This window comes from Myotis daubentonii, chromosome 10, assembly GCF_963259705.1.
Source record: "Myotis daubentonii chromosome 10, mMyoDau2.1, whole genome shotgun sequence".
Classification (NCBI taxonomy): Eukaryota; Metazoa; Chordata; class Mammalia; order Chiroptera; family Vespertilionidae; genus Myotis; species Myotis daubentonii.
Genome location: NC_081849.1, coordinates 2,673,950 through 2,687,103, shown reverse-complemented (window position 1 = coordinate 2,687,103; position 13,154 = coordinate 2,673,950). Strand labels below are relative to the sequence as shown.

The 13,154-nt window shown below is 45.0% G+C and overlaps 1 protein-coding gene across 6 annotated transcripts in view; it reads right to left on the bottom strand.

Annotated features, from left to right (window-relative positions):
• Positions 1-13,154, bottom strand: part of NCAPG2 (non-SMC condensin II complex subunit G2) — a 60,401-nt gene that overhangs the window by 35,112 nt on the left and 12,135 nt on the right. For all 6 annotated transcript variants that reach the window (XM_059711303.1, XM_059711308.1, XM_059711306.1 and 3 more), the window contains exons 8-11: positions 6,805-6,899; positions 5,339-5,408; positions 3,051-3,137; positions 293-388 (exon numbers count right to left, since the gene is read on the bottom strand). In XM_059711303.1, the coding sequence (XP_059567286.1) occupies positions 293-388; positions 3,051-3,137; positions 5,339-5,408; positions 6,805-6,899 (348 nt within the window). The remainder of the gene's footprint in view (positions 1-292; positions 389-3,050; positions 3,138-5,338; positions 5,409-6,804; positions 6,900-13,154) is intronic.

Here is a 13,154-nt window from a genome sequence, read left to right as displayed (position 1 = left end):
CAGTGCTGTCATCCCGGCGCCCCGTCTCAGCAGGGGGTCTCGAGGAACAGGACACCCCGCCCAGCTCTGCCGCCCCCCCTACCTCTGCTGGTTTCCTGAGCACAGCCCCCCTCCCCTTCCACTAGCAGGTTCCCAGCTGGGTTGGCCAGCACTAAACCAACTCAGATCAGTCTGATTTAATACAAGAATAAACATTCATCCCAAATGCCGCGAGGCCCCCGCCCAGGCCTGCTTCTGCTGCCCCCGCGGTTTGGAATGGGTGTGTCCGAGCACGACACAGCGGCATGGGCACCTTCAGGCCTCGCCAGAGGATGGGCTTGTACAGTCGGTAGAGCATCTCCTCCACGCCTTGCCGAACTCTCTTCTGATGGTGAAAGTAACTCAGCACCTGGAGCCAAGAAAGAAGATTCTTTTGTAGAAAGAATCTAGGATCCTGTTTGGAAAAACCAACACAGAGCTTGGCCCTCTCCACCGGGACAGGCAGCCGTGCCTTAAGGTCTGCCGACTTCCTGGAGGATGACAAACACAGGCACACTGACTGCACCACATGTGCAGGAAACCCACAGCACACGTACAGAGCAAGGCCCCACCAACAGCCACAAACCTCATACCCTTCCGGGTAAAACAGAACAGTGTCAGGCCACGTGGTCTCCACAGCGTTCCGGGTGAAGACGGACCGGCTACAGCTCTGCTCGGGTCTAAGAGCCTTGCTGGACGCCCAGCACAGGCCCACCTGTCCCTCCAGGTGAGTGTCACTGCTCAGCGGTCCCGCACAGCATGAACTGAGCTCAGGTACCAAGTGCTTCTGAACACCAGCAACAACTGCTCTTTGAGCTTCTCTTCCTTTCTTTTCTGCTCCCTTCTTTCCCAGTCAGAATCTTCCTGCCACTTTTTTTTTTTTAAAAAAATCCTCACCGGAGGATATGTTTACTGATTTTAGCGAGAAGGGAGAGAAAAACATGGATTAGCTGCCCCAGTAAACGCTTCAACCAGGGATCAAACTCAAAACCTAGGTATGTGCCCCAACTGGGAATCGAACCTGCTACCTTTTGGTTTAAGGGACAACGCTCCAACCAACTGAGCCACCTGGCTAGGGCGTTTCTGCTACTCCTCACAGACTCCTGTCCCCAACAACAATCAAGTCTGCCTCACTTCCTTAATTCACAACTCTAGAGGATTGATTACATAGGTAAAAAGTGAAAAATAAACAGGCTATAAAACAGCCTGTGCTTTAAGTGAACTTGACTCATCTTTACACTAAAAGAACTACAGTCTAAAGATTAATTTTTCTGATTGTTCATCTTTACTTAGTTTTTATTGATGTCATAAGTGATATGAGTCTATAGTCTGTTTTTGTATACAATATTATCAAGTTTTGGTATCAAGGTATACTTGTTCACAGAAACATTTGTAAACAGATTTATTGAGATAATTCATATACCAAAAAAGTCACTCTTTTAAAGTGTTCGATTCAGTCGGTTTTAGTATATTCAAAGTTGACCAACCATTGCTATTATGCAGTTTTAGAAGACTTTCATCATTATTACGGGGAGTTTTACTTTCTGAAGACTTCCGAAGCATTTCCCAAAGATTCTTTCAACATATCGATAAAATAATTTATCATATAAATATAGTGTTTATCCAAAAAAGAATTTTAAGAAGAAACTATGTGTTATAAGCAGCAAGAACAATTACTTAGAGTCCAGGAATGTATTTCATTTGAAAAGGAAAATCTAATATTCTTCCTTTTAATTCTTTCTGTGCATTCCCCATAAATTTATCTACACTCACAATATGTTAATTACCCAGAGACCACAGCAGGAAAAACAGATATGAAAAGGAGTCTTTAGTCATTTGGTTCCAAGAGTGTGAGGCACCCACGTCACAAATCTGTAGTTTAACAGGATGCCACTCCTATGACTAAACAGAACCTGAGACACCAAACTACACGTGTGATCACACCTGAGTGAACCACACTGGGATGGCGGTGGAGAGGGGGTTATCTCTGGGCTCTTTATCTTTGGATAACTCAAACTAAATCATCAATAACGTAAAGAAACGTTTCCTTACCCATTCAAACATTATATAATTAGTATATGGACAATCTACAAACAACTGCAGTTTCACTGTTCACAAAGGAAAGAGTCCACCTTTTCCACTTAGCTTCTTGACACTCGGTGCCAAAAGCAACAGCTGATCAACATAACAAAGGGGACTCAGCCCTCCTGCCAGAGTCCGACCATCAGCAGGCACCTACCAGTGTGGCAAGGGCACTGACAAGCAAGCCTTACTCAATCACACCATTGACAATCTATATATATAAAACCCTAAGGGACCGAACAACTGGTTGACTGGTCGCTATGACGCACACTGACCACCAGGGGGCAGACGCTCAACGCAGGAGCTGCTCCCTTGTGGTCAGTGCGCTCCCACAGCCAACCTCCTGCGGTCCCTCCCCCGGCCGGCTGGATGGTCAGTGTGCTCCCACAGCCAACCTCCCACGGTCCCTCCCCCCGGACTAGGCGAGACAGCCCAATCGGCCCCAATCGCCAGACCGAGGGACCTCACCCATGCACAAATTCGTGCACTGGGCCTCCAGTATAAAGATAAAATTCAGATATAAATTCTGAGATGACTTTTTTAAAACAAAATCTTACCAACAGAAACTAACAAAACACTATCCCATATGGTCTCCAGAATACCAAAATGGAAATATAAATGTATGAAAGTAAATAATAAAATTAGTCTCAACTATCATCTGTTCTGGAAAAAAAGCAGCAGTGGAAATTAGAAAGTGATGATTCTGGACATATTTATGTCAAAGAATTTAATTAAGGTGGCCTCAGTAAGTTCTGGCACTGTAACAGCATTGCTTTGCTTCACTAATTAGAGCTTTGTGGCAGGATACAACTGCCAGATACCAATATCGAGATTCTGAAAACTCCCCCAGAACTGAGAGCCACCAAGGCTTAACTTCAGCTTTAAACTGAACAAAAACAGTGATCTCAAAAGGAAAGAGCGAGACAGTGGACGCGCCAGGGCCTGCTCACCTCGCGCACTCGGGAGTGCACTGGAGACCTCCGCGGGAGGTGGATCCCGTGGTACATGAAGTCCTGGATGCAGTCACTTTCGATCGTCTGGAACAACAAGCAGATGGAGTGACACGGAGTGTGCGTTTCCAGACAGAGAGCAGGACCGGCAGAGCAGCAGTGCCAGCACAAACTTCCATCTCACGAGGAAGGAACCTGGCTCCTTCCATCAGAGCGTCTGTTTTAAGTGGACACCGCTCTCTAATTTTCACCAGAGGACACTTAGCTTCCTCGATCTTATTTGATGAGATACTAACTTGTGATGAATGGCAGTGCAAGCCAGCCGGCTCCGAGACTGAGTGAGGCTGGGAGCCCTCATCTGAGTCGTCCTGATAACCTCAGAGGGCTGGGTTTTTTCCAAGGACCTCCCAAACGACACTGACCTACCTCTAAGGGATGGACGGATTCCAAAGGGACTGAAACAAGGTCTTTCGGACCCGCTGCAGGGAGGGTCCGGGCAAGACGGGCTGTGGGAAGCTCCTGGGAGGCCAGGGCACCAAGGATCCCCAGTGGGGAGACTGAGGCAAGGCCAGATGCCAGGAGCAGCCCTGGTCCTCCAAATGCCATGGCTTCAGGAAAGATATAAGGGAAGCCTCCTGCTAGTATTAACCTCTTCTCCATCATCTTTGAAACTATTTCCTCACCTGAAGCCACTAACAAATCTCAGTCATAAGTGGGAACCAACCACTCACTGCCAACTTGTGATGACATAGGAGATCCCTGGCTCCACCTCACCGGCTCTGGGCTTTTAAAGCCAACAACCAGAATATGACCAGGTTTCTTCAATATATCAATGGCACAGGATCAAACAGATGAAAGGGAGGGAGGGACCAATGCTCTCAGAGAGTGAAATGACACAACCAGCAAATGCCATTGGGAGACTTGCTGGAGCAAAAAAGAAAAAACTGTAAAAAGACATTTTTGGGCCCTGGCCAGTGTGGCTTCGTTGGTTAGAATGTTGTCCCATTCACCAGAAGGCGGTGGGCTCGATTCCCAGTCAGGGCAGGGCACACACTAGGCTGTGGGTTAATACCCCATCAGGGTGCGTACAGGAGGCAACTGATCGATGTTTCTCCCTCACATCAATGTTTCGCTCTCACTCTCCCTTCCTCTCTTTAAAAAAATCAATTAAAAATGGAAATGTTATAACATAATTTTTAAAGACATTTTTAAAACAAAGCTGATAAATTTAAATATGGCTTAATTATTTCTAAGACTCCTCAGGAATTGTTAATTTTGTTGCATGCGACAATGGCACCATATAAACCTATCTAGACAGGGATAGTGAAGAACATAGACAAGAAATGAATGTCTGGAATTTGCTTTAAAAACTTGGAGGGAGAGGGGAAGGGCAGAAACAGAACTATCTGGTACTAATTTGGCACAGACCTAGTCAAACAATTAAGTTCTTAATTATAAATTTCTATGTTTTAAACCATTACTGGAGAAAAAGGGGACAAATATTCCTTCCTGTAAGTTTCATGCGGTAATAAAACAATGCAAAAAATGCATAACAATGCCCTGGTTTTGCCCTTTCTCCAAAAAATTATGCTATAAAACTATTCCAGAAGTTAATAATCTTTTGTTTTCTAGAAGTAGAAGTTGGTGAGTCACATAAACCGAGCATAAGCAGGCACAGAGCAGAGTAGACAGAAATCAACTCCAAGCATCAGGCACCCTCCCTGTCTGCCTGCAAACCAGCCCCCCACCCACTAACTCAGGGCCCATTCCTCCAAAGGAAAGACCCCTTTTTTACTTAAAGCAAAAACTTTACTCTCAGAGGAAAAGAAAACACATTTGAGAACCTAGTATGAGAAAAATATAAAGGATATAAGACAGATACTTTTTGGTATTTTTGAATACTTAATTGTGATTATGAATTATATCACCATACCTTCATAATTTAGATATTATACAGTTGTTAAAGGTGAGCCATATTCAAAATGAATATCTTTAAATTCTGGAAAATAATGCAACTAAAACAAGTGGCCTTGGTTCCCACGCAGCACTATCCAACAGCAATAGGTGAGACTAAGTGCAGTTTTAAGTTTTCTAGTGGCCACATTAAAAACAGAAAAAAGAAACAGGTAAATTTATTGTAACAATGTTTTGTTTAACCCAATATATGCCCAAACTGTCAATACTGCCAGAGCCTCAGCACAGGCTTTTCACTTTCTCCAGCACAGGCTTTGAATCACTCTTCCAAGGAGAACGTGACCAAGTGTTAGCATTTAATAAAATAAAAATACCTCCAATGTTTTCCCGGAAGCCTTTCTCCAAGCTCTGAAATAAACTTCTGCAATGTGTACCATCAAGGATCTATTTTAAAAATAAAAAAAATTTAATGCAAAGAATTACACTTTTGATGTGCATCGCTCTAGGAGCTCTCCTACCCCAGGGAAGAGCGTCGGCGCGGGAGTGCTTTGCGAAGTAACTGCGGAGAGTTGCTAGCTACCCACGGCAGTAAGTACAAAAAGAAGAGAGTTTAGTATCAAACTATGTTCTTCCTTCTCAATCAAGGCTCCCCCAGAACTTGACTGTTTTCTGGGAAACTATGGGAACATAAGCCTAGAACTAAATTTCTAAATCTAAATAAAATTTAAAACTACATAAAATTTTCAAAACTTTTAGGCTACTAATTCCCTAAAATACCAGAGATGACTTTAGAGCAGCGGTTCTCAACCTGTGGGTCGCGACCCCTTTGGCGGTAGAACGACCCTTTCACAGGGGTTGCCTAAGACCATCCTGCATATCAGATATTTACATGACGATTCATCACAGTAGCAACATGACAGTTAGGAAGTAGCAGCGAAAATAATGTTATGGTTGGGTCACAACGTGAGGAACTGTATTTAAAGGGCCAGAAGGTTCAGAACCACTGCTTTAGAGAATAATTAGGACTCCACTGGTTCAACCCAAAATTCTGCAAATGAGGAAACAATGTGTCCTGAGAAGCAGCAGGAGCTCAGCAGTGCGAGGGTCAGGTGTGTCGGAGCCCAGCACTCACACTGCTGCCTGGCAGAGGGGAGGCAGCAGCAAGCCACCTCTAGAGGCTGAGGGTTTGATTCTGAAATGCAGACTAGCGCCCAGCACAGAGCAGCTCCAACATGGTCCTGCAGCCGCAGACAACAGCCCTCACCGTGAGCAACGCCTAGAGTGTGTGTGTGTGTGTGTGTGTGTTGGGGGGGGGGACTGGTGGGTTGGGTCTCAGCACTCTTCCCTTCAGGGCTCCGCCCCCACGTAACTCAGTGCTTAGTGAGTGAGGAGCAGACCTGACGTTCAAATGGTAGCAGATGTGCTAGTGAGACAGGCTTTACTGTGACTGAGGCTGAGATTTAACTGGGGGATAATCTGACTATTTAAAGAACTACCACAAATTAACATCTTAATTTTAAGTCATTACTAAAAAGGAATTATTTCCTGTACAGGGGAAAATACTACCCAGTTACAAAACAGATCATCTATAATAATAAAAGCATAATATGCTAATTCAACCAGATGTCCTTCTGGACGAAGCCGGGGCTGCGAGGGAAGCCGGTGCCGGCAGCCGGGGAAAGGAAGGCCTGCCCTTGCATGAATTTCGTGCATCGGGCCTCTAGTAATAAATAAGAGGTAACTTCTACAGTTTCCAAAAGATTAATATAACTTTAAAAACTCAGGTCAAAACTTTCAAAACCAGATTAAGAGAGCACAAAATATTACCTTTAATACTTACTTCTGTAATCCCTGTAACTGGTTTTTAATGGTTCCATGGATCATTTTAATAAAATTTGTATTCCAACTGAAGAGAGAACTAAGAAATCTTCTTCCCTACAAGTCAAGAAAATAGATATAATGATAATTTTGAAACCACATAAAAAGTCCCCAGCAAGTAAAGAACAATTCTTTGATTGTTTAATGACACTTAAATTTGCTGTTCCCAACCAGGAAGCATCTGCAATTAGACCTTGGAGCCCAGACGGGAGCTGTGCTGGGGAGCAGCCCCTCCGGTGCGGGCAGGGCACAGGGAGCCCTGCAGTGCCGCCGTGGCAGCAGCACCACTGAGCTCCTCCCTCGCTCGACTGCAGGATGACAGACAGGCAGCAACTCAGGGCTCTGTGGGGAGCTAAGGATTCCATACACATCTCACCTGGCTGTCACAGATGTCCACATAACCTAAAGTAAAGAATGCTCAAAATCTCCCATTTTGGGGTGAGAATGGAATCGAATATTAGTTCATTTCATCTTTTTTAAAAATATATTTTATTGATTTTTTACAGAGAGGAAGGGAGAGGGATAGAGAGAAACATCGATGAGAGAGAAACATCGATCAGCTGCCTCCTGCACACCCCCTAAATGGGGGTGTACCTGCAACCAAGGTACATGCCCTTGACCGGAATCGAACCTGGGACCTTTCAGTCCGCAGGCCGATGCTCTAGCCACTGAGCCAAACTGGTTAGGGCTCATCTTTTTTTTTTTTTTTTTTTTAATATATTTTTAGTGATTTCAGAGAGGAAGGGAGTGGGAGAGAGAGAAAAAAAAACCAATGATGAAAGAGAATCATTGATCGGCTGCCTCCTGCATGCCCCACACTGGGGATCAAAGCCCATAGCCCGGGCATGTGCCCCGACTGGGAATTGAACCACGACCTCCTGGTTCATAGGTCGACACCCAACCACTGAGTTACATCGGCCAAGCCATTTTATCTTTAATAAATGAGAAAACTGAGGACTTATAAATTTAAGAGGCTAAGTAGCTGCTAAGCTAGAATTTTCAAATAAACACAGTCCCCAAGTTAGATGGCACACAAAAGGCTGCATTCTAAATACAAGCAAGTCTTCTTTGCACCCCTAGCATGGGCACACAGTCAGTGTTAACTATACTCACGTTACTAGGTTATACCTATGAACCTAAAAAGCAAGAATATTCACCCTCTGTAGAGTGCATAGAACACATCCACCAAGAACCTCCCTGGGGAACAGCACCCCTCACTGCTCCCAGCACGCAGTCTATGGAAACTACAGCCAAGCAGCACCTTCACACACATGGCAGGGGAACCCTGCATGCAACAAGTTAGTTTTTTGGGGTTTTTTTAAGTATTTACTAAAATACTTATCATTGTCAGTAGAATACAAGATATGTTTTGTTTAGAATGACTAAAAACTGACCTAAACAAACGAATGATTATCAGGAAACTAAGTTTAGATATCTTAAATTCAAAAGGGCAAATCAGTTAAGAGTTGCAGCACTCGGGTGTGTGTCTATGCCATACACATGCATACACATACATATGTAAGTTAGACAAAGGCAACTCATCAACTGCTATGTGTAAGCCAATGGAAACAAAGTTGATGGTCTGAATCCACTCTCAGCTTCTTTACTCTCCCCAGTTTCCTAACAATCCTGGAGGTTAAGGCACAGGATGGCGATGCGATGACAGCAATAAGCACCATCGGAGCACTTCCCGCGACCGCGAGCTCAGCACCTGTGATGCTGGCGGAGGTTCCCCATGCATCGCGGCCAGTGCCTCACAGCTACTATAGCTTCTTTACAGAAACAAACACTCAGGCTGAGAGTGGTCTGATCAAGGACCGCCCTCATGAAATGCGCAAACAGGGATCTGAGCACAGCCCCTCTGACCCCAGAAGCCGAAGATCTTGGTCAGTGTGGTCAGTAATCACTCACCGCCCTGGCACCTGGCTGGCGGGGATGGTGCGCTGCAGCGAGGGGCAGGCTGCGTCAAACCCTGTCTCTCCCACTGACTGCCGAGGCTTCAAGCACTCTCTCCATGGAGGAGCTTCTGACCTGGAGCCCTTCCTCCTCCTGCAGGTTTGTTCCCACCCCACTCAGGGAGGAGTGACGACTTCCTCCTTTGCCACCAACATATGCCTGTCGGGCCATAAGCAACCAAAACGCAAAGGCTGCATCCTAAATACAAGCAAGTCTTCTTTGCACCCCTAGCAAGGGCACACAGTCAAAGCTCAATAAACAATGATGGAAAGACCCAGAGAAAGCAAGTCAGCACTGTCCCACAGAACTATGCAAGCCACTCTGTAGCTTTTAATTCTCTAATGGCCACCATAATAAAAGTGAAAAAGAATTAATTTTAATATTTATGTAAGCCAATATATCCAAAAATTATCATTTAAATATATAACAACTAATGAAATTATTGAGACATCTTATATCCTTTTTTCATAGTAAGTTTTTGTTAATATTCATCTGAGGATATTTTTTCCATTGATTTTTTATTTATTTTTCTTCTTTATTGTTTAAGGTATTACATATGTGTCCTTATTCCATTGATTTTTAGAGAGAATGGAAGGGGGGACGGGTAGAGAGAAACATCGATACAAAAGACACAGCGATTGGTTGCCTCCCACACATGAGCGGAACCTGCAACCCAGGAATGTGCCCTTGACTAGGAATCGAACCTGAGACCATTTGGTGCATGGGCCAATGCTCTAACCACTAAGAACACCGGCCAGGGCCTAAGTTTAGATTGAGAAAGTATGTGTGTTTTGTAAAACTTCACCTTGAAGTCTTTGAGCACCTTCATTATTTTTTCCTCTTAATTGAAAATCAAACCTAAAGAGGCAGTAATCTCAGAGCCTTTTCCCTTTTCTCTTTCCCTTTGGTGTCCCTATCTAACAAAGGGGTCTGGGCCAGGGACTTAACCAGCCCGGAGGGACGACATTAAGTAGAAGTGCCAAAGGCCCTTCCCCTCTCTGCTTCCTCCTGCTCCAGAGGCTCGGGCTAGAGCATTAGAGCGGCTGTGACCACGTGAGGGCAGGGAGAAAGCAGATGGGCCGCCCAGCAGTTGCAGCGCTGTGTGCAGCATAGGCACACATGGTCACACAGCTATAGCCTTTGTTTAGGAGCCCACAGAGCAGGAAGAGCCAGCATGTCACACAAGTGTTTTCAAAGCTTTCCACATGAGATCACCAATCACAGAAGCTGTGTCACTCCCACCCCCCGAGCCCCCTTAAAAACACTATTCTAGAGAGGAGAAACCAAGATGGCGGCATAGGTAAACACTGGAAATTGCTGCCTCACACAACCACTTCAAAAATACAACTAAAAGACAAAACGGACATCATTCAGAACCACAGGAAGGCTGGCTGAGTGGAAATTCTACAACTAGAAGGAAAGAGAAAAGCACACTGAGACACAGAGGAGGTGCAGAAGTGAAGTGCAGAGGTATGGAGGCCCAAGTGGAAAGGGCTGGCAACTGAGGACACTGTTGTCTTTTTCAATCAGGAGGGAGTCTCAAGCTCCCAACTGCTCTGAACTCCAGTTCCGGGCGAGTCTCTGGAGAGCCAGACTCATACGGGGAGAAACTGGACTGTCTGGCAGCGGGCAGAACTCAGAACTCGAGGGTGGCTTTCTCTCAGAGGTGCTTGCAGCCATTACTGGGACACTGAGACACGGGGCCTCTTAGGGTAGGATCAGCCATAGCTGTTTGCTCCACCCTGTTGATTCCCTGAGACCCCACCCCACCCAAACTGTACGCAGAGGTTTTTGCATACGAAAGGCCTGGCCCTTTGCAATCTGAAAATTACCTAACAAACTGCAGCTGGGTCAGAGAGAGACCCAGAACTTCCAAAAGAAGGCCCAAGGCCCCACAGCAGCTTGCATTGCTTCACAGCTGGGCCTCATCTGGGCACCTCCAAACCCCCCAAAAAGAAGAGGAATCTGCAGATCTCGCCATAGCTCCTGCTGGGTAGCCTCAGGCAGAGGCTAAATTAGCACCTCCTTAGAGATCCAAGAACCAGTGTACCCAGTGGTCAGAGTGGAACCATCCAGATTACAACTCCTCAGATCCATAAGGGACACACTAAGGGGCCAGACTCAGTGAGCACCAAAGCCCTACGGAAGCAAGTCTTGCCCCAGAAGGGTGTCTCCAGCACAGAGGATCTCCCACCGTAGACACAGCTGATTCTCACAGCCAATTGGCCTGGAGGTCAATTCCTCCCAGTGATACCTACAACAATCAAGGCTTAACTACAACAAGACTGTGGACAAAGCCCACAAAGGGGTGCACCAAGAGTGTCCACCTCAGGTAATTGGGGAGGCTGAGCCACTGGGCCCTATGGGACACCTAGCACACAAAACCACTCTACCAACACAGGGAAGCAGCCAAAATGCGGAGACAAAGAAACAGGTCACAAATGACAGAAATGGAGGAAAGCAAACTACTGGATACAGAGTTCAAAACCACAGTTATAAGGTTTTTCAAGAATTTTCTAGAAACTGCCAATAAATTTAGTGAGACCCTCAAGAAATCTAGTGAGACCCTCGAGGATATGAAAAAGGACCAATTAGAAATTAGCATACACTGACTGAAATAAAGGATATTAAACAGACTTCCAACAGCAGACTAGAGGATCCCAAGAATCAAGTCAAAGATTTGAAATACGGCCCTGGCCAGTTTGGCTCAGTGGATAGAGTGTTGGCCTGTGGACACAAGGGTCCTAGGTTCGATTCTGGTCAAGAGCATGTATCTTGGTTGCGGGCATATCCCCAGTGGGGAGTGTGCAGGAGGCAGCTGATCGATGTTTCTCTCTCATTGATGTTTCTAACTCCTATCCCTCTCCCTTCCTCTCTGTAAAAAATCAATAAAATATATTAAAAAAAAAAAAAAGATTTGAAATACGAAGAAGCAAAAAACACCCAACCGGAAAAACAAAAAGAAAAAAGAATCCAAAAATATGAAGATAGAAAGAAATAGACTTACAAGTCCAGGAAGCACAGAGAACCCCAAACAAAAGGAATCCAAAGAGGACCACACCAAGACACATCATAATTAAAATGCCAAGAGTAAAAGACAGAGAGAATCTTAAAAGCAGCAAGAGAAAGAAACTCAGTTACCTACAAGGGAGTACCCATATGACTGTCAGCTGATTTCTCAACAGAAACTTTGCAGGCCAGAAGGGAGTGGCAAGAAATATTCAAAGTGATGAGTAGCAAGAACCTACAACCAAGATTACTCTACCCAGCAAAGCTATCATTCAGAATTGAAGGTCAGATAAAGAGCTTCACAGATAAGAAAAAGCTAAAGAAGTTCATCACCACCAAACCAGTATTATATGAAACTAGAGGCCTGTTGCACAAATAGATTCATGCAATAGGCCTTCCCTTCCCCTGGCTGCTGGCACCGGTTTTCCTCCGACACCCGGGACCCAGGCCTTCGCTCCGGCTGGAGCCGCCTTCAAGCCTTCGCTGCTCCAGCTGGAGCCGCCTTCAGTCTTCACTCTGCCACTTTGCGCCTATGTATGCAAATTAACCACCACCTTTGTTGGTGGTTAATTTGCATGTCTCACTGATTAGCCAATGGGAGGCATAGCGAAGGTACGGTCAATTACCATGTTTGTCTATTATTAGATAGGATGCTGAAAGGTATCCTTTAAGAAGAGGAAGAAGAAGGTAAAGATACAAATTATGAACAACAAATACACATCTATCAACAAGTGAATCTAAAAATCAAGTGAATAAATAATCTGATCAACAGAATAAATTGGTGAATATAATAGAATCAGGGGCATAGAAAGGGAGTGGACTGACTATTCTTGGGGAAAGGGGTGTGGGGGGTGCGGGAAGAGACTGGACAAAAATCATACACCTATGGATGAGGACAGTGGGGGTGGGTAAGGGCAGAGGGTGGGGTGGGAACTGGGTGGAGGGGAGATATGGGGGGGAAAAAAGAGGAACAACTGTAATAATCTGAACAATAAAGATTTAATAAAAAACACACACACACAAAAAAAACACTATTCTACGTCGACATCTGGGATTTGCTTCAGATCAATCCCAGACTGGGGTGGATAGTGGTAGGAATACAGAGGAAACAAGACTGGCCATGTGTTGGTATAATTCATACTAAATTCTGAATCTATTTGTATTTTACACTTAAGACCACAGTTTAGTCACATTTCACATGCTCAGCAGCCACACATGGGCGTGACCACCAAAATGGACATTGAGGGGGCCAAAGCAGAGCCTCTCTTTGGAATTATTAGATGGGCAGAAAAAAAAAATAAAAAAAAATACTGTAATGACAGTTTTGAGTATATGCCAATTAGGAAT